The 25,461-nt window shown below is 44.9% G+C and overlaps 1 protein-coding gene across 8 annotated transcripts in view; it reads right to left on the reverse strand.

Moving 5' to 3' along the window:
* RALGPS1 (Ral GEF with PH domain and SH3 binding motif 1) overlaps positions 1–25,461 on the reverse strand; it is a 2,625,553-nt gene that overhangs the window by 1,490,679 nt on the left and 1,109,413 nt on the right. For all 8 annotated transcript variants that reach the window (XM_069609374.1, XM_069609372.1, XM_069609376.1 and 5 more), the window contains one exon: positions 8,084–8,173. In XM_069609374.1, coding sequence (XP_069465475.1) covers positions 8,084–8,173 — 90 coding nt within the window. The remainder of the gene's footprint in view (positions 1–8,083; positions 8,174–25,461) is intronic.

Below are 25,461 nucleotides of genomic sequence, written 5' to 3' on the forward strand. Positions count from 1 at the left end.
AACTGATCCTGAATTTAAAGAATGGAGTAATGATGTACAGAGAAACATATATATGTGCTTCTAACTGGTTATTGAAGAACCCTGTTTTCTGCCTTAAATGTACATGTGAATATTAATATGAATATTAGATCATTAATTTAATTTATTTTTTCTTCAGTGTTTATACTTAATGTAAAGAATACAGAACAGATTGCCCCTGATGAAGAGTGAAAATTGATACTCGAAACGCTTTGGGCCAGATTATACTTGGAATGTTTTTTGTTAAAAATCTGAATAATTTACTGTTGTTCTGATAAACAGATGAATTGTCAAGTATTAATTGAGACACCTCAGAATATTTTGCAGTCAGAGCAAAGCACAGAAACTTACTAAATTTAAGAACCAAACCATGTAAAAAATAATAAGGTTACTATTTGTACCCTTAAAAACTCTATACGGGCCACGGCCTTTGTTGATAGTGTGCAGGGGACGCGGGTTTCCTTAATCAGGAAACCATTTGTTCAATGTATTTTTCCCAGCCTAGATACCAAGGCTGAGCACATCTCCCCTGCACCTCAAATTGTACTCGATTGTCCAACTAATTACTCAAAGCTATTCTCCTATATGCAAAAAATACAAATGAGGACTAGGTGTGCATGGTGATTATCAATCTTTTCTAAGAGGGTGCTCTCAACCCAGTTGCCTCTAGACCCATAGGTCCATGTCGTCTAAACATGGTTTATCAAAATCAGCTTAATTGCATTGGGCTGGAGGGTTTAATGCAATGTGTCTAACTATTTCCCAAAATTCCATGATTTGACATGAACAGGGGAATTCCAAGGCAGAGCAGGGACCAGGTACACCTAGTTGCCACTCTCTTCTTGCCAGAGGCCTAACATCAGCCACAGGCTGTGTCATCTCCACCCACGTAGGAGGGTATTCAACGCCACCTTCCAAGAAGCAGCTGCGGGGCATATGCTTAAATCTAAAGAGCTCAGTTATGCTTAAATCTAAAGAGCTCAGTACATTCTCCTCTAGCTTTCAGTCTCGGAAATACACTCCAATGCATATGGAAAATTGTGGCATATCGGAACTGTTATTCCAAGGTTTCCCATGTGCGGCCACTGTGCAGCTCCATTTACTTTAATGGACAAATCTCTGTGTAGTCCTATAGAATTCCCTGGATCTCCGGGCATTTTCCTAGTGTGTCGTTCCCACGTTTTCCCTTTTCCTACAAGATTAAAGTAGAATTCCGTGGATTGTCATGTTTGGTCTCTCTCTGCCGATGTCCATTTAATGGAAACTTTGATGGTGGCGGCACTCATAGTCACAGTTTCCTATAGTTAGCCAAAGATGCACACCTAACTTCCATGTAAGTACATGCTTATGTTTATTCAAACACAGGACTTTAGGGTGCAGGCTGCCATTAGATTAATGCAGAATGATTGGGTACAGTGGGTTAGCTCATTTAAAATAATCCAATTTACAGAGGGTGGGAGTTAGACATGTAGTATATCACATGTGTCAAATCAACATTAACACATGTAGGAGAGGCAGGGAAAAGGAACATGTACTTCTTTACAGGCTCTTTCCATTTCGAGCCTGCATTGGTTGAGATCAACCGTAGTGTCACGTTAGTGGTCAACCAAAATGAGGGGTGATCTCAGGGGTGAATCTCTTACACCCAACTAGACCTGCCCAGGGAGGAACCACAGGGATCAAGTGTTCCACTGATAAAGCCCACCTGAAAACTCATATCATCACAGCAGGTGATTGCGAGATGTCCCAACTGGTCTTAGTGGAAGAGAACACCCTCTCAGTGACTCAGCGACGAAGTCGACGGGACAAGAACAATCCCGCTGCATCAAACCCAGATTGTGGTCAATTGAGTGCGTGTCAGGGTTTTTTGGCTCTTTTCTCCACAGACCTGGCTTTCCGTAGCTCGCACGCCACAGTCTCTCCTGGTACTTGCCCCTGTTTGCCCCTAAAAGATGGGGCGCTTGCCAATTCTGCTTCCCTCCTCGCCATGTACAATTCCCAGGTTTTGCACTCCAAACCCTTACTAAAACACCACTGCTCAACAGCAGCCATGCTGGTGGGTGGGATTATGTGGGCAACATTATGCGGGTGTTCTGAATCCCTGCAGGTTTCACCTTTATCCAGAGTGTGCGTTCATTGCGGTTTTTAACATGGGGTCCCTCGTGAACCACCCTTTTTTTCCGGGGTGTGCATTCTTTTGATTACGGCTTTAAGCTTTACAATCCACTATCCCTGCCTCCACACCAGGATTGCACAATTCTAGGGGTCAAGGGCCAGGAACCTGAAGGGGTTTCAGGATATCCCTCATTAATAGCCATAAGAACGCATTAGCATTCATTTAAAATCATAGTATGCAAATGTATTTTATGAATATTAATAAGGATTATCCTGAAAATCTGGCATGTTTCCGGCACTCGTGGCAGTAAAATGGAATCTGTGTTGCTGGACCAGGGTATATTTGTCTGCAATATGAATTTGGGAAAATCTTGACGGGATACCATGAAACCCATTTCACAGAGAAGTTAACCCAAAGTATCGTTTGACCCCACCCGATGTGGCTCTTGGGGGGTGATCGTGGCGTCCTGTTTCGATTGGAGGTTCGTAATTTAGTAAACCTTTCACTCTGTCCAGTTGATTTTTAGGGGAAGATACTCTCCATTATTCTCTAGCAAATCCTTAAAATACTAATTTTCAGAAAGTCCCCCTTTTTAAACCACTGTTTCTGGGCCCTGGTTTTAGGGTACCACTCTGCACTTTTTCCATTTGTTTGAAAATACATTAATGAGCAGCGTTTAGTATTATTCTGTGTAATATTTTCTAAAGATATATATATACATATGTGTTTTTATTGTACAGCTCTCTAATGCAACCAGGCACCATGAACAAATACCAAAACACTCATGAAAAATAAATTAAAATAGAACTATGTCATAATGTGTCCAGTTCCTGCGGAATCTCAAAAGCCGCCACCCACATACCGCGTGCATTGGATCATGTCACAGTGGCGGAATGGCGATTGGTGCGTGGGTGTTTCCTTTCCACAGCCTTCCTACAGTGGTGCGGAGACACAGTGCACTGTGTGGCAACACTAACTGTGCTTTGTGGCACGCTGTTTCTGTAACCTTTGGGCAAGACATTCTTTCAGGAGGAAAACGTGAAACCCCTGATGGTACTAAAAAACATTGAAATTGTTTTATTTTATAACATGCTTCATGCCGGACTCCAGTCTCTAATCGCGGGACCACTTATCTGTAATGTCTACATAAGTGGAGACTGGGGGCAAGTAAAGAGATGTACATATCGTTTATTAGTTAATGTGCTGTATGAAGAGCTCTCCCTTGCCTCGCTCTCTGCTTCTGAACCGTTGTCTCCCTCGGCTCGCGCTCTCCTTCTAGAGCCTTGTCACCACACTACAGAATCGAACCCATGCTGCTTGGTGCTGTCTTGTTTCCAAGATGAACACGTTACCCCTGAGCTATCCTCCTGGACCATTTGCCAGAATACTTGCTTTTTAAATCACTGACCCGTCATTTGCACATGGTCTGCTGGATTCTGGAAGGGTGCCAGATTGCCTCCATAAACAACGTGCATGATACTCTTGAGGATGGAAAGGGGGGAGTTCTGAAGCATTGTCACTCACAGGTCAACACAAGAAGCAATGACATTTTAGATTGGGAATCAGTTCCAGCAGCTTCTCTGAGGTTTTTGTTTTCCCAAGGTGTTCAATTTGAAATGTTGCTGCTTTCATGCTTGGATTTACCTATAGTGCTTCGCTCTAGCACCTTGAAGCGTCTGTTCTGCCAGATGGAATTACCAATGAAGATCTCAGACCAAATAACCGGACAGACTCAAAGAATATGGCAAAATACTACTTTATTCTCAAGTAAATAAAGCAGGGTCAAGTGACAAACATCAGACGGATGCTTGCACAATCACACATAAACTTGATTGCACAGGGGTTTATACCCCATGCCAATCGTGGCAAACCATAAACCTATTAGCTGGAGGGATTGGATTAGGGGAGCATATCCACTTATAGAATTCATATGGGTTAGTACTAGATTGGCTGTCTCTTATCTGTAAGACAGCCCTTGAACTACCTCTAAATATGTATAATACTGATTACAGAAAACAAGAAGGGCAGTGGGTTGGTCTATGCAACATTGTATAGCAGGTTGCCCCATAGACCCACTGATTGGCTGGCATGCTCACCCAACCTTGGACTTTCAACTCGGCTAGCAGCAAGCAAGGAAACCAAAACACAGGTGTTTGAATCATGTGAAATTACTCCCCACTTTCCCAATGAGTCCATCATCTGTCATCAGACCGGCCATAATCCAAAGTTTCCCATCTGTAGTTGACCTTGTAGTTGCTCTCTGTTCAAGGACATTCGAGGGAGTGTACGCCCATCACTATCTTCATGCAAACTTCTGAGTCACATGTGAAGAGACCACAAATTTGACAATTTCAACCTCTTATTTACTGCTATTTGATTTAATTATACTGGGTGTTGTTACTCCTCTTTTCCTCTAGAGACTTGCTCACTCTACTTTGCATAGACCGTACACAATTTTAAATGTCCAATTCCTGGCTCTTGCACATTTTTTCTTCTCTTTTAATCTTAGAGAAATGTGTCTTACGGCCATGACTCATCCTTCTTCCTCTCTTCGTGCTTTGCTGTTATTCCTTAGAAATAGAATCCTTGATCCCAAGCCAACAGTGAATCCTCTTTGTTTTGCACACAAAGCTGTTCTTCCAGTGTCTCCTGACTCTGCAACCCTGATCGGCTCCTGAGGTAGTTGAATTGAATATTTACACAAGCCGGCATCCATTTTCCAATAATGGCTGTCCTAGCCACGTTATATATTCGTCTATTGCAAGTTTCTATGTATCTTTTCTACCTTGCATTACTACGTTTTTACACTTATTGGTCAGCAAGTTACTCTGTCTTCATTTGCGTACGATTACTTTATTGTTTCGTACATGTTTCTCTTGCCACTTCAGTGACTTCGTCACTTCTTTTCATATTGTTTCAGCATGGCTTCATACATCTTTTCCATGACATCATACTGTATTTGTCAGATTTCACTCACTGCTCCATAATGTCCAAAGGTGTGTGCAGACATCCTTTCACCCTTTCGGTGCAAGGGTACATTCGATACGACTGTCAGAGTGCATATCTTCTCTCATAGACTCGATACGGTATAAGCATAACCCATGGGGTCCCACATATAGCCCTTCTCCTGCTGTTCCAGTATGACGGCGGTTAGGGGGCAGGAGCTGGTAAAAATGCGCCCACCTGCTCCTATACAGTGCAAAAAATGTCAAAGTCCAAAGGGCCCGCCCAACGTTCTAGTGTGGGACAGCTTTTTGGGCCAAGGTGGGCCACTTTGATGAGTTATTGATTGTGCAGCTGGTAGTTTTGACCAATGTTACTGCACAAATGTGCTTTCAAATGTAGTATTTGCAACACATTTTACCAGAAACAACCCTTTAGGTGGTACTCAGTTTCTCATGAAAAGTATCAAATTGCCAGTTGGGCCACTTTTTTACTGGTGCCCGGGTCTTTTTTATGTTCCTGTCAGACGCTGACTGCTTCTCCAGGTGCATCATGGCTACAAAAATCAGGAAGGACCGGTCCACCAATCACAGCCTAGATAAGACTTCACCTTTCTAGGAGTACTGGATAAAGGGGTGGAGCTCATTGACTTTCTAGAGATAGCAGAGGGAACCTGCATACAATGCCCATAACCCCAAGCCAGTATTGCCAGTATTGCCAGTATAGTCAAAGGGGAGCCACCATGGGACTCGAAGGCCAAAACCTCTGTAGGGTCTCATGTTGCCCAACACTGGTGTAAGGACTGAAGGAAATAAACTGAGCCAATGGTGTAAAACCATTCCCAACTACTCACATGTTCAGGAACGTATTCATAAAAAGTGTGAGATAGAGAAGGAGAGTGGGAGAGAAAGAGAGAGATACCAACAAAGAGAAGCAAGGAAGGGCAGATATCGAAAGGATAGAGAGAGAGAGAGAGAGAGAGAGAGAGAGAGAGAGAGAAAGAGAGAGAGAGAGATTCCAACATAGTGAGCAAGGAGAGAAAGAGAGGCATAGAAAGGGATTCAGCAGTGCGAGGGTAGAGAGAGTGAGTGACAGACAGAGAGAAGAGTGAGACAGGGTGATTGTGAGAAAGTAAGATTGAGAACAGACAGAGGACACCAAAGAGAGAGGCAAGGCAGGGCATACATGCAAAGGAGAGATAGAGAGAGAGCAAGAGAGAGAGAGAGAGAAAGAGAGAGAGAGAGAGAGAGATTGAGAGAGAGAGAGGGAGAGAGAGAGAGTGATACCAACGAAGATAGGCAAGGAAGGGCAGACATCGAAAGGAGAGAGAGAGAGAGAGAGAGAGAAAGAGAGAGAGAGAGAGAGAGAGAGAGAGAGAGAGAGAGGCCAACATAGAGAGGCAAGGAAGGGCAGACGTCGAAACGAGAGAGATGCCAACATAGTGAGGCAAAGTAGGGCATACATGGAAAGGAGAGAGAGAGAGCAAGAGAGAGAGAAAGAAAGAGAGAGATACCAACATAGATAGGTAAGGAAATGCAGACATGGAAAGGAGAGAGCGAGAGAGAGAGAGGGGGGGATAGAGAGAGAGAGAGAGAGAGAGAGAGAGAGAGAGAGAGAGATGGAGAGACCAACATAGAGATGCAACAAAGGGCAGGCGTGTAAAGGAGAGAGAGACAGCGAGAGAGAGGGGGAGAGAGATAGAGAGAGAAAGATGCCAACATAGAGAGGCAAGGAAGGGCAGCCATGGAAAGGACAGCAGAAGAGCGAGCAAGAGAGAAAGAGAGAGAGAGAGAGATGCCAACATAGAGAGGCAAGGAGAGAAAGAGAGGCACAGACAGGGATTCAGCAAGTGGGAGGGTGGAGAGAGTGACAAACAAAGAGAAGAGTGAGACAGGGTGATTGTGAGAAAGTAAGATTGAGAACAGACAGAGGACACCATAGAGAGAGGCAAGGCAGGGCATACATGCAAAAGAGAGATAGAGAGAGAGCAAGAGAGAGAGAGAGAGAGAGCGAGAGAGAGCGAGAGAGAGAGAGAGGGAGAGAGAGAGAGAGAGAGAGAGATACCAACATAGATAGGGGCAAGGCAGGCCATACATGGAAAGGAGAGAGAGAGAGATAAGTGGGGGAAAGAGCGAATGAGAAGGAGAACAACCAGGGCGAAGGAGCAATAGGGAGAAAAAGAGGGTGAGTTAATGAGTGGGAGGCGACACTGATAGATCAAGAGAGATTATTAAAGGGGATAGAGAGAAAAAGAAACAACAAGGAGTAAGAGAGGGAATGAGAGAGAGACAATAGGAAGGTAGAGTTTGAGGGGGAGGAGAGGCAGTGAGAGGGAAGAGAAATGGAGGTGGAAGAAAGAAAGTGAGAAAGGAAAGAAAGAGTGAGGCATAAAAAAGATGAGGGAGAGTGGTAATGATATGGAGACAGGAGAGAACGTGGGAAGAGCCAGAGAGACAGAAAATAGCAAAATTCAGAAAGAATTAAGAAGAGGCAGAAGATGTGAGGAAATAAGGGAGATGATGGGGGAAGGCAGAGAAGGAAAGACCAAAGCGGGATATGGAAGAGAATAAGAGAGAGAGAGAGAGAGAGACAGCGAGAAAAGAGGGAGAAATAGAGAGATACACACAAATTGGGAGAAGAGAGGGAGAAAAGAGTTGGGGCAGAGCGACATAGTGTTGAGGGGAAGAGAAAAAACACCAGAGGAGCAGAGTGGTCAGAGAAATAGAGGGTCTGTGTATGTGCAGGTGCGTGTGATAGGACAAATCTAAAGAATTCAAGAGGAAGTGATGGGCGAAGAGACAGAGAGAAGGGACGAAACGAACATCAATGTCCACCATTTACTGCAGATGTTTTCTTGGCAGCCGATTACGTTTGTTTGTAATTTACTTTTTAACATATTCTGCTTTTCTTAAATGTGGGAAGGTTATTTCAGGGAAAAGTTAAGATTAGTTACACACAGTACTCGCATCATGAGCAGTCTGAATTTAAGTGAGGGCCTTCTCTTACCTTAGCGATCTTCACAAAATGGCTTAATATTTCAGCTCTGATTTTCAAAGTCTGCGCCGTCAGAATTTCTCGTACTACCCAGAAACTGACCTGCATGGAAGATAAGTCGGAAAATACTGTCATGTGACTGAGCAACGTTGTGCATGAAAGGTGCATTCCCACAGGGCTCACACACATTAATAGTAGTACAAATGAAAGCGAGCGTGCTCCCTAGAACTCACTCTGGTTTCAAGCCACCGTGTATAGGTGCGTTATAAATACTTGGGTATAGGCGCGTTATAAATGGCATATCATATCAGCAGCCCAGGCAGGCCTGCCAAGAACCATTAGGAATATGTGTACAACAGTTTATAGCCATGCACACACGTCATGTCTAAGATGGGGGTGCTGCATTCTCGATGGACAGTTTTCTATGAGAAAGCAATATAATGGAATGGCGTAAAAGCCTTTGCGGCTTTTCTGCCATTCATTCACGTTAAGGCTCATTTGTATAGTGGAGGGACAGAACGCAACTTGCGTTTCCACTACCTCCCTTCCTCTCTGCCATACAAAAACTCCAGCATTTGTGCAGGCATGGATTTTCATGCTGCCACAAATGCTGGAGAGCCCCACCAAGTTTATGCACCCGCATAAGGCAGGCAGACTCCATAGGAATCCATTGTGCACGCTGCCTGCCATGCTGCCATGGAATGTTTTGATGATGATAACTGAGATACAAGGTTATGGATAGGGCGGGGCTCTGCACACTAAGAAAGACTGAAATAATTGTACATTTTAATACAAGTCTATGCAAAAAGGACGAGCATACTCGTCCTTGGCAATTGAGGGGTTAAAATCAAATTCTGGCCAGAACATCTGCTGGTAAATATAAGCCCGCCCAGAGATGTAACACATTAGAACATCTACTACTGTGCATGTTTTCACTGTGGGTCTGAATTCCTTGGATAGCCATTGCATACAGTTCTTAACTTGATGCTGATGCATAGATGCATGTTCAACAATGCTGACACAATAATCGCATGTGATGAGTTACACAAGCGCTCTATGGTGCCCTGTCAGGATTTCAATCATACCCTGCATGCCAGAGCCTAAACGCCACCCCAAAGGTGATCTGAATGCACACCCTGCAGCTATGGCAGGTGTTGCAGCATAGAACAGTGCTGCGCCCAACAGAGGTCCCTGGAGAGAGTTGGATCACAGCACTTAGAGCAAGAGAAGCTATCCCCCAATAGCACCTGTGACAAACCTTAGGCTGGCGTCACTTCTCCCCAGAGGGAGCCCCTCTCCATGAGGCCACTAACCTATAGTCCCCCTGAGGGTACTAACATGCGGGAGGACCGCATGGGGAAGAACTCCCCTCGTGGCGATAAGGAGGCAAGTCTGAGATACAGCCCCTTTAATTCCCAAGTCTTCAAGCTGACATGCACACCACATCCACTTGGGAATAAGAACCTGGCTCTGAGGCACGTGTATAGGGGGCGCCAACCCCCACGCCCTCAACTGAGTATAGATAACATTATAGGCAGATCAAATGATTCTATTATTGTCGAAATCAGGATTGTAGTGCCTTTATTTTAGGTGAATGGTGCACATGGCACTGCACATATATGGGTTAGGATGACCCATGAAATGAAGGGTGCTTTAAATATCACATACATACCATGAGTATATAAAGATATATTATGAATAAGGGATACAAAGTGAGAGATGCTTAAATAAATAAATAATAGCTCCCTGGAGAATTAATACAATGTCAGAGAAAAATATATTCCTAAATGGATAAGTCAAGTACAAAATGGTGTCCAGTCCTAAGTCGGGTGTGAAAACCTATGACTCATGCCAAGAGTTCTCAGACAAGCAACAGAGGCTGATTCATTGGAGATAGTCTTTGGCAGCATCTCGCAGTGAGGTAATTAGGTTTGTGAGGTTACAATTGGAATTTGGCAGGAAATGCAGACAAGATTAATGATGAAGCCAGATAAAGCATCAAAAACTTAGATGCATTTATCTATGTTCTTAATGAAGAGGGCACAATGTATGTCATGCAGACCATTCTGAGAGACCTCTGTATTATGTTGGCACCATATAAAAGAGCATATCTATTTCTCCACAGTATAAGGCACTAGCTAACTTGGCCAGACCTGGAAAATCAGATACAGAGTAGACATTGATGTGATGAAGGTGTTATTGGCAGAAGTTGAGAACTGTCATAGTCGTGTCTAGTCAATTCTAAAATAAGCTTATCAGTTTTGTGCGTCAGAGAAATGTGTGGATGCCAGCTATGCTAAAGTGGGCTTGGTGTACACCAGATGAGCCATCCAATGATACTGAAGGGGTGTTTTTTCTCTGACTAAGAGGACCTATCAGACGCATACTCTAACCAAGGTAGTCATTTGCATAAGGATGTTGCATCATCCAAATAGCCTATATAAGCAGGTTGAAGGCAAAATCTCTTTGATTGTGTCCAGAGCGTGTTTTACAACTACACCCAATAAAGACTGCTGAGAAACTCCCAGGCGTCTTATTTTCTGTACTTCTGTCCGACCAATGAGGTGTTCATAGATGCCAGATGCTTGATGGGATGAGGACCCCTGGTTCACATGGCCTTGCTAACTCTCAACCCCACAATCTGGTAATAACACCAGGTTGTTCTCAGGGTAACACTTATCACTGCATGACTGGCCTTGCCATTCTTTTATTGTGGAGACACCAAAATAAAGAGCTCCTTTAGCAATGCTAATATGTACCACTGCAATATCAGTCCTTCTAAGTCTGTTGGTCATGATGTTAAGAAGACTACGCGAGACTGATTAGATAATTCTAACCTTTTCCTTAACAGGACTGGGACTAAGAAGACTGATGTCAATATAAATAGTATAGCGGATGGAAGCACCAGCACAAATGTCATCAGAAACAGCGTGTGTGGCAAAAAATTATATGTATATTCTAATTATCCTGTGACATCACAAAACTACGAGAGCACCACATCACTACCCAGGTTTAAGGCTCTGCTAAAATATCTTTCACAGCCTGTACTTGGGACGCTGGACTTGCATCTTTACACACTATTCTGAAACTCGTACCACGATAAGCTCAGTGTTTCACCAGCAGAGGGAAAGTTGAAAGTCTTAACCAACCAAAAAAAACATGGTGTAACCATGTCAAAGAAAAATGTATGTCGCAAAAAGGTTAAAAAAGGCTTATGTCAACCCCAAAATATCAAAACAATTAAAAAGTTCAATTTTGAAAAGTGCCACATTTTTATCGTCTAGTTTACGGTCTCAGGGTGAAGGCATACGAACAGTGTTTGCTTCTGGTTTGCAAAGCAGTTCAGCTCTGTAATTTATTTCCGCCCCCAAATTACTGAAGCAAGCATTACAAACCAGATTTTGCAATAATTGCCAAAGTGCCCATTTTATGCCCATGGACTAGAACTACAGTCTGTCGAATTTGCTGCCTGCTCTCTTACAGGCGGTAGTCAAGTCTTGTGGGATCAGATGTGATCTCCAGGTTCTGCTGCCATCTGGACATGGAGTGAGGCATCCGCCGGCCTCTTCTGAGAAGTGGATCTTGCTGCCTTGTACCGCTGGCTTATAAAGGATTTGGACCTCACATTGTTCCACCCCCTTTTCCCTGTTAACCAATACCATGCTCACAAGTGAGCATCATTCATGCACTCAGCTGCACTGGCTGTCCTGGTTGTTACTTTCCATTGAAAGTAAGCCAATGTTCTCTGTCAGCTGTACATATATAAGAGTCCTTGATCAAGCGATCAGAACGGCAGCTTTGCCCATAGAAAAATAATTTCAGACTGCATCAGCTTGTTTGAAAAACGGTTTGCTCCTGTTCGGTTTTAATTCTCATTAACTAACATGGAAGTCTGCCATGTGTTTAAACAAGCAACTTCAGTTTCGGACATGTACAATCTCTTATTAGAATTCCACATTATGTTCATCTGCTTCTTGTAACTCTCGGTGCACGAAATCACATTTCAATACGGTGGATTTCTCAGTTTTGTGTTACATGGATTTGTTTAAAGTAAGAATCATTTAAAATGACTATTTTACAATTTACATGAAATGCTGCTGTGTATTGTGGGTACGGCGTCCTTTCATCGACACCCATTTTAACGACGAGTGTTTTTACGACAGGTTTTTGCCGAAAAAACCTTTCTAAATGTTTTCGAGGGGGGCGTGCGAAAGGGCGTGTAAAGGGTTGGGCGGGTCGGGAATAACAACAAATAGGTAGAGGAAAGGGGCCTGCAGGGGGAACCCCCAAAAATAATTGTAAACAAATTTCCCTGATTTTTTGGGGGCAAAAACGTGTCGTAAAAACACCTGTCATAAAAATGGGTGTCGATGAAATGACATAGAACAATATTGTGGCAGGTCTGGCATCAGAAGCGCCTCTTCAGCATTGCCTAACATTACATCGGCTTTTTATCACATTTATTCTGACACGTGTGCTCCGAAATGAAACGATTACTTTCAACATTTCTTGGAGTGAGTTCTCCCAAGACACCACACAAGCATTGCGGTTTGCTGCTCACTCGTCTTTGGCGATGGCTAAAAGGCTTAACAGCCACCACTTCCCCTTTGTGTGACAAGACTGCGAACCAGGACTTGGTTTTGGAAAAATCGCAAGGCCCCTCGTGAGGGCCCTGGAGCAGTGACCCCAGTGCAGTTCCTCTGCTGCACCCTTCTGTTTGCAGTGGCTTTTAAGTGTGATGCGGTTTTGCAAAACGCCCGCATGGCACCATGTCAGTCCTACGCAGAGCACCGAAACAAACAAATATTACCGTCCTTACACTTGGTTAAAAAAAAGAGGCAAGTAGTGTGTTCTTCATTTTACACGCGTACACACACGCACACACATACACCCACCCATGTGTTAACAGTCCAGTGAATAACTGCAAAGTTCAGATCTTGCAAGCTACCGATTTCAAGAGGAATCAGGGCTGAAGAGTAAATAGGTTTCTTAAATGAATAAGTTACCAGCAGAGGCAGCCCACGCCTCTACCCCCCCCCGCCCCCCGCACCCCCGCATGCAGTTGCCATTAGTCTGTAAAAGGATGATCTGCTTCGGTTCCCAGAGTTCATGAGCCCATCCCACATGAAGTATAAAGAAAAGAAACCCTTTCAAGAGCAGCCTGCTTCTGCCCTTAGGAGAGGTCAGAGGTCAGGTCACTGTGCGCAAGCGTTCCTGGAGTCTGCGGGCAACGCAGGGCACTGAGGCCACACAGCTGGCAACTATGCATTGTTAAATAGGGGCTTCTAATAAATATGGGGGCGGGCAGGGCGAGTGTCCCTTTTACTCAGGTACTAAGGCACCACTGGTTCTGATATTAAGTGCCAAGTCCAGGAAATAAGGGTTAGTTGACTGAACCGATTCAGCACGTTTTTTAGCTTGCTTGGCAGAACATATGTCTTGCAGGAACTGAGCAGGCCGCTGCAGAGCTTGGTGCCTGCCACCTTTAAAGCTGTAATGCCAACACGGGGAGATAACATTTTGGGGTCAGCGTTCCTATTCAGACAAGGCAGAGGTGTGGTAATAGATACAAGGTCAGACGGATAGTCTGAGAGCAGAGCCATTACTCTGCAATGCATTTGCAGGTCAGCTGGGAGCTGGAGGCCCAGTGGCTCTATCTCTGGAGGGCTTGAACGGTGGTCACAGATTTCTGCACAGGAGTAAATATGAGAGAGGGCCACAGACTGAATCAGAGGGTTGCAATGAACTTGGGGGGGGGGGGGGAGGCCCGAATTTGGAAAGAGTGCAAAGGTTGAAAATGGGCCTACTTGGGCACAGCTTTTATCTGAGTTTCTGATGCAAGGTTGTGCATAGATGGCACTTGTATGGGCCTGAACCAAGAGTCAGTACCAGAGGGAAGAGCAGACTCTCCAGACTTGAAGCGCCTAGAAGGAGGATCTCTTGTCTTATCACAGTTCAAGCAAAGCCAGTTATCATGCAGCCGCCGGTCAGGTCAGCGCAGGGGTCCCCACGGATCATAGATAAACTAACTCAGTTGGTTCTTGAGGACCTCTGCCCCTGACAAAAACCCAAATACAGGCCATAGCCACCCCTCGAAACGCCATCTCTAGGCGCAAGACCAAGACGAATTAAGGCCACTAAGCAGCCACGGCCTCTCAATTTCGGTACCTTCTTCCTGATGCCCTGAGATCTCTGCCAACCCCCGTTACCCCGCCACCCTGGGGGAAAATTCCTGATTGGGCATCAGAGGAAAGCATGTTCCTTTCCAGGGAATCCTGGAACTCAGTGGGAGCTTCAGTTTGAATAATCTGCATTATAAAAGGTTTTGATTGATTGATAGATATTTTATTTCTATCGCGCTCGTACACAAGTGTTTCAGAGCGCGACAAGGCAAGGGAGGGGAACAGGGGAGAACAAAACAGCGACCTTTCTAGGCCCAGTGACATTGAGAATGCGCAAGTGCATAGGACAGGGGGGAGGGGAAAAGTGCATGGAAGGGGGGAGAGGTGGAAAGTGCGAAGCAGAGGAGAAACAGATAAATAACAATAAAATAAATAATAGAGGCAACAAACAGTGGTAGTACAGCCAGCAATGGGCAAGTGCTAGGTTTAAGGCAGCAGACAGGGTAGGTCTGATAAGTGCAGGAAGAAAAGGGGGGGGGGCTGTATGGGTACAGATACAGACCCCAGTGCAAGGGGTGGCCCGGAGGCAGTGCGGGAGGGTGACAGGGTGAGCAAGTACCTGGGCCCAAAGGACAGAGGGTGGCCAGGTGCACGGTGCCAAGAGAGAACAGATCAGCAGGGGGGAGGGGGGGCGAAGGCAGAAGAAAAAAGGAAGGTCTTGAGGTGCTTCCGGAACCATAGATGGTTCTCCTCAAGTTTTAGAGTGGCAGGGAGGCTGTTCCAGAGGGAGGCCCCAGCCGAAGACAGAGATCTGCCCCAGTTTGTTTAGTAGAAAAACGACTGACCCTGAGTAAGTTGGAGGTAGAGGAGCGAAGAGCTCGAGAGGGGAGGTATTTGCGGAGGGATAGCTGATGGTATTTTGGACCCAGGCCCCATAAAGCCTTGTGGACAATGCAGAGGGTTTTGAATGTAATCCTTGCATAAAGTCCATGCAGTGCTACACTGACGACACTCAACTCATTTTCAGGCTGCCCTCTGCAACCTCCTCTCCCTCTCCCATCTCTGATTGCCTAACTGCCATTCAAGATTGGTGTGCCGCCAATGATCTTTGTCTGAATGCCAGCAAGACGGAGATCCTCCTCATCGGCACACCTTCACCATCCTTTCCCCTCACTCTCTGGCTGGCCTCCCTTGGCCCTCCTCCTACCCCCACCTGCGAGGCTAAGAACCTCAGGGTCATCTTTGACTCCACCCTTTCCTTCTCCACCCACATCTCTGAGGTCTCTAAAAAGTCAAATTTCTGACTGCACCTCCTCAGAGGTACTCTGCCTTTCCTCTCCTTCCCCCAGAAGCTCATGGTATCCCAAGCTCTGGTTCTCTCTAGGCTGGATTATTGCAACAGCCTCTTTCTAAATCTTCCTGCCTATACTCTCCGCCCCTTGCAACTCATCCAGAACAGGACTGCGAGACTTGTCCTTGGCCTCAAGCCCTGGGATCGTATCTCTCCAGCTCTGAAATCTCTTCACTGGCTCCCAGTGGATGCAAGGATTAAATGCAAGAAAAGGTAGGGAAGAAAAAGAGCTAAAACTTGCTGACCTGAAAAGGTCAAGCGATATTACTTTTAAACAAAGGTAAGAGTATAGCTTATTTGAAGGGGCAATAGCATGTATGCCTTTGTAGACAGACACAGATCAAAAGGGATAGGCCTTTGATGTGCATTTGAAATTTTACCCAAGTTATCCGGTAAGATGTTGGGTTGCGAGCAAGATGGTTGACATGTCTTTTGACATCTTGATATGTGGGATATATTTCGCCCACAGCCAAAGGAGATGCATTGGGCCACGTTGGGCTTCAACACTCTAGAGCATGGGTGCACAACATACGGCCATGCTCTTTTGTCCGGCCCGCGAGGCACAAAGACTTTCCTAATGGAGGGCGGCCCACAAGCAGCATCGGCCGCCCTCCATTAGGAAAGTCTTTGTTGTCTTCCGGGCCGGACAAAACACTGGCCCTCATTGGCTCAGCACACACACACCACGTCGCTCCTACGAGCCACGTAGTGCGTGTGTGCTGCACCAATGGAGGGCCAGCACTACGGCTGGTGTGGTCCATAAGGCTTGATGCCGGAAGGCATTTCAGCCTTGGACCACGCCAGCCGTAGTACGATTCCAGCGACTTCCAGTTTACCTGCCTTCCAGCACGTCTCCAGTAAGTGGTCTGTTTGTGTTTGTGTGTCGGGTCTGTTTTGCTGTATGTTTGTGTGTGTATGTTGAGATGCCGGGTTGAGGGGGTGTCGGATGTGTATGAATGTTTGGATTTTAATGTGTTTTGTGTGTATGTTGAGATGCGGGGGTGTCGGATGTGTATGAATGTTTGGATTTGAATGTTTTTTGTGTGTATGTTGAGATGCGGGGGTGTCGGATGTGTATGAATGTTTGTATTTGAATGTTTTTTGTGTGTATGTTGAGATGCGGGGTGGGGGGTGTTGGATGTGTATGAATGTTTGGAGGTGAGAGTGTGCTGATTTGGAGGGTGGGGGGTTCGGGTCTGTATCGGTGCATTCTTGAGAGTCTGTGTGCTGAGTTGGGGGTGTGGGGGTTCGGGTCTGTATGGGTGCATGTTTGTGTGTGTGCTGAGTTTGGGGGTGGGGGGTTTGGGTCTGTATGGGTGCTTGTTTGAGAGCGTGCTGATTTGGGGGGTGGGGGTTCGGGTCTGTATGGGTGCATGTTTGTGTGTGTGCTCAGTTGGGGGGTGGGGGGTTCGGGTCTGTATGTGTGCCTGCTTGAGAGTGTGTCTGCTGATTTGGGGGTGGGGGGTTTGGGTCTGTATGTTTGCATGTTTGAGAGTCTGCTGAGTTGGGGGGTGGGGTGTTCGGGTCTGTATGGGTGCATGTTTGTGTGTGTGCTGAGTTAGGGTGTGGGGGGCTCAGGGGTGGGGGTTCGGAGTTGGGGGTGGGGGGTTCGGGTCTGTATGGGTGCTGATTTGTTGTGTTTGGTTGGGGGTTGAGGGAGTCATGGGGCATATTGTTTGGTTGGGGGTGAGGGTGCCATGGGGGATAGTGTTTGGTTGAGGGGTGGGGGCCATGGGGCATAGTGTTTGGTTGAGGGGTGGGGGCCATGGGGCATAGTGTTTGGTTGAGGGGTGGGGGCAATGGGGCATAGTGTTTTGTTGGGGATTTAGGGGGACATGGGGCATAGTGTTTGGTTGGGGGTTGAAGGAGCCACTGGGCACAGTGTTTGGTTGCGAGTGAGGGGGCCATGGGGCATAGTGTTTGGTTGAGGGGTGAGGGGGCCATGGGGCATAGTGTTTGGTTGCTGGGTGGGGGCCATGGGGCATAGTGTTTGGTTGGGGGTGAGGGGGCCATGGGGCATAGTGTTTGGTTGAGGGGTGAGGGTGCCATGGGGCATAGTGTTTGGTTGGGGGTGAGGGTGCCATGGGGCATAGTGTTTGGTTGAGGGGTGGGGCCATGGGGCATAGTGTTTGGTTGAGGGGTGGGGGCCATGGGGCATAGTGTTTGGTTGAGGGGTGGGGCAATGGGGCATAGTGTTTTGTTGGGGATTGAGGGGGACATGGGGCATAGTGTTTGGTTGGGAGTTGAAGGAGCCATGGGGCATAGTGTTTGGTTGAGGGTGAGGGGGCCATGGGGCATAGTGTTTGGTTGGGGGTGGGAGCCATGGGGCATAGTGTTGCACACCAAGAGTGAACCAATAATAAAGCTAAAACAGGCACAGTTAGGAGATGTTCATCCTTTGCTTTTTGAGGAAACCTGACTCAACGAAGGCCATACTCCTCTTGGGCAACCCAAACAGCAAACTATAGCAGTCCAAAATAACGGAATGTCCAATCTAGGGTCAATAAAATATATATAAGGTAATTAAACAGACGAGATACAATAACTAAATAGAAATAAATTATAACAATGGAAAATGTGTAGTACAAAATGTAAGTTTGAAATGCATTTAAAAATTGTTACCCCTCAAAAACATATTCTTTTTCCATGTGTTTAATACAAATTGGGGGTTTAAAAAGCCTCGTGCCATGCCACGCATACCGCCCCGCCCACATTTACTTTTCGGCCCAGTATAGCCCTCATGTAAGGTACTTTCGACCCTTTGTCAAATTCAGTGGTGCACCCCTGCTCTAGAGCATTGGAAATGCATTGAGATGACTGTCAAACTGGGAAGAAAAGACAACATTTTATTCGCATCTGCCACATAACAGAATTCTGTTTTCCAATAAAGAGAAATTCACTTACTGATTGGGCTTTGCATGCCATTGTCAGAGCTCGAGATTGCTTACCTTTGAATATAAAGGACTTGTGTCTAAAAGTGTGGCATTTACTAACACAGAAACTGTGATAATGGAAAAGGGGCATTTTGGGGGGCCTAAAATGATGAACACATGGAAAGAAGAAAAAACATCTCTCTGCCAGAATAATGTGAACAGCTCATGATGGAAAAATGAGCAGTGATGGCGAGATGTAATTTTATAAAAAAATAAATGCACGTCCTTGTGTGTGATATAAATGTAACATTCAAAGTGCAAGTCTTATGTGCATGGAAAGGCTGGTTTAACCCATGAGACATTTTTACCTTTCCACAATTTTGCCAGGCTCTGCTCTTGTCCTTGTGAAGCTCACAGTGGTGGATGTATGAGGACAGCATATGACACAGCGATGAACAGTGCATCCATTAATGGAAGGAAAACTTTAAGAAAAATAAGGATTTCCAGTTGATTTTCTGTGTGGACTAGGGCTGGAATAACAAATGGTAAATTACAGGACTGCTGCATGGTGCTGAGAGGGCAAAGGTGAGCAACGTGGCCTAACAAGATGAGGATGACTCCTACAGACCCTGACTTGCAGGACTGATTAATGGCTGTAATTACAAGTTAAAGTCAACAAAGATAGCAGATGCACAGAGCTAATATTCGTGAGAAAGAAGCCTAAATGTATAATTGATGGAAGAATATGTATATATTCGTTTGCTATGGGGTTCCATATAGAATCATACTTTAGGTATTTTCTCAGCAACTAGGTTGATTACAGAGGAATTCAGGTGCCATTTTTAAGATTATTACGGGAGCGTTCTGTTGATTTAATTCTTATTAAAATTCAACTTTGAGAACTTAAGGTACAACCCAAAATGTGTTCATAGCTCCCCAGAACATTTGGTGAAACAGAAACTCAGGGAGATGTTAGCTTAGTGAATCATTTGACTAGATGTAAAAGTTGGTGATAATGACTTTTATTATGCATGTGTCGACTGCAAAAAATGTTTGTTCACACCTGCGAACCGCCTGCCGAGACGGTAGTTAGTTCTTATGAGCGGCATGATTAGAGGAACCCAAAATTATATATGATGTAAGGTTTATGTGCAAAATAAAGAAAGTTGCCATGCAGGACTTTTTTTAATACAAAATTGACATGCGTAAAAATATAAAACGCCAGTGGGGGGATTAATCACTCCCATAATATGATATGATTGGTTAATTATAACATGCTTAATATCAAGAAGTTTCTAAGCACGGACCCAGGGTTCGAACCTGTGTTGCTCTGTGTCGTCTTGCTTCGAAGGAGAGCACGTTGCCCCTGAGCTATCCTCCTGAGATTTAAGCTTCATAACTCCAAAAGCCTATCCACAGAGAGAGGTCCGGCCATTTGGGGAAAAGAGGATAATTGGTGTACAATGAAAACAGAGGGCCAAGCAGCTGGCACCTGCTAATTTCACCATTTAGGATGGGGGGGGGTCAATAAAATGCATTGCACAATGCGAATCACTTGCATTGATTGAAAACATGTCAGTGGAATGACTGATACATTGCTGCAGGATTAACCTTGCCTGGGAGACAGCAATTGGGAAAGACTAAACACTAAATGGGCCCTATGAGCAAGGAGAGCCCAAGAGAGGGGTGAATGCTGGAGGCTGATGACTGAACCTGGAGAGGCTGTTTGACGAGACCCCATACGTTCCCCTGAGCATGCAGTCCTAATTCCTTTCCTGAGCACCAGAAACAGAGATTTTCAATGTAAGTAGTGTGTCTACCAGAACCAAGTGTGTGGGGGATCTGTTTGAGTTAATACCTTCCCATTAATTAGTGGGTGGGGGTGAGGAACTAGCCCATTAATATATTTTGATAATTTCATTAACTTCCCTTATTGCCAAATGACACAGGGTGGATTTGTTAACATTCAAAGTTAACGTACTCATTCCCAGAGTTTATAAAAACTACAGTCTGTTAATGTCATCAGATACACCTATTTCCCTTGCCAACCCCAGAACTGGCCTCTAAGCAGAGGGGTGCTGAATGTAATTGAATATCTGTGTTTTTGGTGCTGGGGTAGATCTTGCTAAATGGAACAAAGTGAAGTCCCTCATTGAAAAAGGCACACTCTCTGCAGAGAGTTAGAAAGTGACCCTGATAGAAGAGATGTTGCCTTGCATAGGGCCTAAGGAAGAAAGGTTACATAGGTGATGCATGTGCTGTCTGTTCTGCTCCATTACTGTAAAGCATTGCAAAGCGTGCAGGGAGATGAGAATGCAGATCGATGTATGTGTGAAATTGTTTTTTACCAGTAAGAAAAGTATTGTATGTTATTTCAACCAACTTTAGGTAAGGTGTATTGTTAAGGGTATGATCTGGTCAGATTTCAAAGCGCAACATGTTATAAAGTGAATCTCATGCAAAGTATTTCATGCATTACAAGTATTTTGTGAGCGACCCAAGTAATTGAAATACCCCATAGTCCAGGGGTTCTATATAACATGCGAGGAAAAGAATCCCAGGAAGGAATACTGTACAGGATTTTGGATGAAAATGTCTGCGATCTCTGTTCTCCTGAACCAACCAGGGTTTTCAATTGTATAAAGAGAAAAAGATTTGTTAGGAAAGAAAAGCATTTGGGCCATGGAATGAGGTGGTGTGATTGGTAATTTTGTACAAAGATTGATTGGACGTATTATTTAATAAATATATATTCTTTCTCTACACCGGCCTGGTTCTTGGCCATCTGTGGCAGCGGGGAGCGGCTATATATGAGTCAGAGACAGGGCTAGATAGAACTTTAAAGATATATTGTGTGGCACTTTTGATTGAGGGGAATGAACTACCCATGTTAAGGGTTAAGGGTGGTCAATAAATAAATAATGACAGATGTATTTATTAATTTATTTTATTTGTATTTATTTATTTTTTTGTTATGCGCCGGAGCCCACAGGCATCAGGGTGCAGGAGATATAGACAAACAGCTACAAATACAAACTAGCTTACAATTATATAAACAGTTGTGTCTTTAAGTGCTTCCGAAAAGTTAAGCACATTTTCTTCCATGCGCAGGTCCAGTGGGAGCTTATTGCAGGCCAAGGCAGCTGGTACTGCAAATGAAGACCCTTTGCCTCTGGCTCGCTTGCTCCTAGGACAGACCAATAGCATCGAGTCCCTGGACCGGGTGACTCTAGCCAATTGTTGAAGAGTAAAACAGTATTTTAGATATGCTGGAGCTTGTACCAACAGGCATTTATGAGTAATAGAATTTGTATTAAAACTAACTCTAGCCTCAACCAGGAGCCAATCAAGCTCCCTTCTATGCGCCGAGATAGGATCCCGTCTCTGCGCACCTTTCACATTACGCACTGCAACATTTTGTATGATATGATAAGAGTGTAAATTATACGAATTCTGAGATATCCTGCTTGTCACTCACTTTGCGGCTCCCACCCAAGATTTGTGTCCCTTAAGTTTCATTTATAAGTGGCATTATCCCAGAGGACTTCAAAAAATGCCTGGGGGACTTCCTCCCTGAAAAAGCTGTATATGCGTCCAACCAAAAAAGTTTAAAAATGAAGGACCTATCACCGACATGGCTTTCCTTGTTAAGATAATGGATGGAGCAGCTGCCACTGCACTCCAGGCTACCATCCTGTTCATGTGTCTTGCAAAGTTACAGAAACTGCACTATTGGAGGTCAGAAAAACCTACTCTCATCACTGGACATTCATGTTGCTGCTGTCATGCGTGTCGGCTCTGTTTGACATCATCGATCGCCCCCCAGCCTGCTCTCCAGAATGAGGGAGGTGGTGGGGATGTCAGGAACATATACATATGTATAAACATGTTCCTCTGCAACAGAGCATCCCAGATTAGGATCAATACATTTGGCTTTCAGTAATTCTGGTGTTGCTGAGGGTTCTGTCTATCTCCACTCTGTTTTCCTGTCTACACAAAGCCCATACACAACCTGCTCACTAGAGAAGGTGTATGATTCCATAAGTATGTTGATGACGCTTAGATCATTTTCAAGGTTACCGGTATATATGCCGATATGAAAACATGCAGACTTGTTTTGCCACCATTTAGTGTGGAATGCAGGACAGCAGTTAGAATATGAACAAGTCCCAAAAAGAATTTGAGTTAGTTTTCAACAAACAATCTCACAGTAGAGTGGAACAAGAATACCATTAGTTGAATGGTCTCTCATATATCTATCGCCAGAAAAACCATCTAAATCCTTAAGAGTCTCCCTTGATTCACCACTATCTATGAACGCTCTATGCTTAGCCCAGCCAGGAGTCATCTCATGCTCTTATGACAGCTCATGTCCTAGCTTTCAGAAGACAATGTGTCCTCAGCACAAGTTCCATTATTGGAGCCAAAGTAGGGAATTGTAAAGTGTTCTTCCGTGGTGTACACCAACATACCCAACAATGCCACTAAACACTGTGGACAGAACTGTGACTAATGCCACAAGGGGCTTCACTGGCTCCCTCTTGGAACCAGAGTCTCCTTAAAAGCTCAACCCTGGATCACAATGGGGTGCATGGACATGTTACCGTAGATTTTTTCTAATACCATTTCAATGAATCAATTTCACCGAAAATGGTTGGGGAAATAGTTTATGTGTAATGCATAATAGGTGGGGTGTGGGCTAAGGGTATACGTTAGGATAGAGAGGGGTGAGGAGGGGGTGTGGGGTGTCTCCCCGCATTATAAAAAAAGAAAAAATATAAAAAGTTATAAGTAGATTTCGTTTTCGGTGAAATGAATTCGGTGAAATCTCCATTAGGTGAAATATCTTTGAAGAAATCACATACATCCACATGGAGGACCTACCACGTATCTTGGGAAAAATTTCACGCAGCGCCATCCCAGAAAAACCATGGATCTGGGAGTAGACATATTGTTCTCATTATTATTACATACAGCACCGTAGCAGTCGCAAAGCGCATCAATCTTCTCTGACTTATGGGGCATTAAGCCCCGGCCAGGGACATCAGGACCTTATTCTCCGTAGGCAAATGGTGTGACAGAAGAGGAGATATGTGCTGAAGTAAGATCTGTTCAGGTCATCAATGTGTCCGAGCCCTGGAAAGCTCGTTCACAAGTCTGGGAAGCAAAATATGGAATGTCCTGCCAGAACATTCCACACATCAATCACCCCATGACCTTTTATTCAGAAGTGAAAACACTCCTCTGCCAATCACCAAGCTTTCACCCCAACTTTTCCCAGAGCTTAGATGCCTAATGGACCTTCGTGGCTTTGCAAAGCAAAATTCTATTAAATTGCAACCATTAGGATGCACTTGTGCACACCTTCACTTAAGGCCTCACCATGAGTTGGGCCGTATCCTGTTTGGGATACCGCCCAATTTTATTTGCGCTACCGTCCATCTGTCTGACGGTATTACTGCTGGATCACGGGTTGGGCACTAACTGTTACTCCCCATTGTCCTTTGGGTCGATTGGACCCAATGAGGAATTCTCGGCGCAATTACCATGCAGTAATACCACCAGCGGTAATTGCAGTGAAAAGTTGCATTTTTCCAGCGTGTCGGCGGACTCGAGATTGGGTGGAGCGGTAAATGTGGCAGTAACAGTGTTACCGCCGCATTTAACGGCTACCATCAAACCTGTGATGAGGCCCTTAAAAGGCAAGACATTTCCCCCTGCTGCAGGGGATAAAAAACGGTGAATCCCCACCTTTTTGTTCAGGTAAATATTTGTGGAATATGCAGAATTGGTATTTAAAGCGTGCAGTATTTCCAAAATATAGCATGTGGTAAAAGCCTCATGAACCCATTATTAGCGGACCATAGAAACAGGCAGTACCTTTTACTACCACCTTCCAACTCATAATGACCTACTTAAGCCATCATTGGCCCCCCACAGTGCACTCATAAATACATAGGAATTAACGTAGAAATTGAAATTTCCTAATATTCCAGTGGAAAGAATTCCATTCTGTACCACAAAACAGGTTCATCTTTCAAAGTAAAAAAAAAAAACTAAAAATCAAAGCACTGCATTTTGCTGATAGAGGCCTGCACTGCCTTTCCTTGTCAGAAAAGACGGACATGTTGTGGGAGCCAAAATGCCCCCAGCGCCATCACGTCCATCACAGACAGCCTTTCTATGTAAGCTGAAGCGGATCCAAACTGCGCTGGAAGTCAGACAGAGAGCAGGTAGGAAGGGAAAATGGCTGAGCCAGTGAAAGGATTGTGCCCGCAGGGCCGATTACCCTACCTAGGGTGTGTGCCATGACAGGTGGGCACTTCACACAGGGTCATGCCCCGGGTGCCCCCCGCCTTCCTGGGATATCTTTTACCTCAAGTACTCCACTTCTCTGGCTTTGATTTTGCATTTCGTGTACCTCATTTTCACCTGTGCATCTTGCAGTTGACTCAAGCCATATCTCAGCACAATATCATGTGCCATTTTGTCATCTGCATAAATGAGGATTTGGAAGTTTGATACATTTCCTCTTATTCATAGCAATGAGTGTATCATCCTTTGGAACACAGAAGCCTCGGAGGGTAGCCCAAATGGCCTTTTGGTAAATTGGTACATCCCAAATGGAGTTATGAATGTCATGAGTAACCGCGACTCCCTGTGTAAGGTAATCGGGTGGAACGCATCATGCATGTCTAACTTTCAGAAGTACTTCCTTCATCATTAGGATCAGCTCATTTATCGCTCATTAATGGGTAGCTGTCTCTATCCGCTGGTTCAGACTGCGAGGGTCTATGCATATCCTTAACTGCTTTGATTGTTGTTTCTTGATGAGCACTACTGGGCTCAGCCATTCTGATGACTCGACCGTTTATATGGTGCCTTTCTTCGCCATTTTCTGCAACTATTCCAGCAGCTCAGCTCTCACTCTTGCAGGCACCGGTCGATATGGTTCCTGGTATCAGGCATATGACGAGTACCTAGATTTGTATTCTTCCTAGTTCCTATGAGAACAATGTTGGCAATTCCTCTTGGAACAGCGAT

Source organism: Ambystoma mexicanum, chromosome 8, assembly GCF_040938575.1.
Source record: "Ambystoma mexicanum isolate Mex_15411 chromosome 8, UKY_AmexF1_1, whole genome shotgun sequence".
NCBI lineage: Eukaryota > Metazoa > Chordata > Amphibia > Caudata > Ambystomatidae > Ambystoma > Ambystoma mexicanum.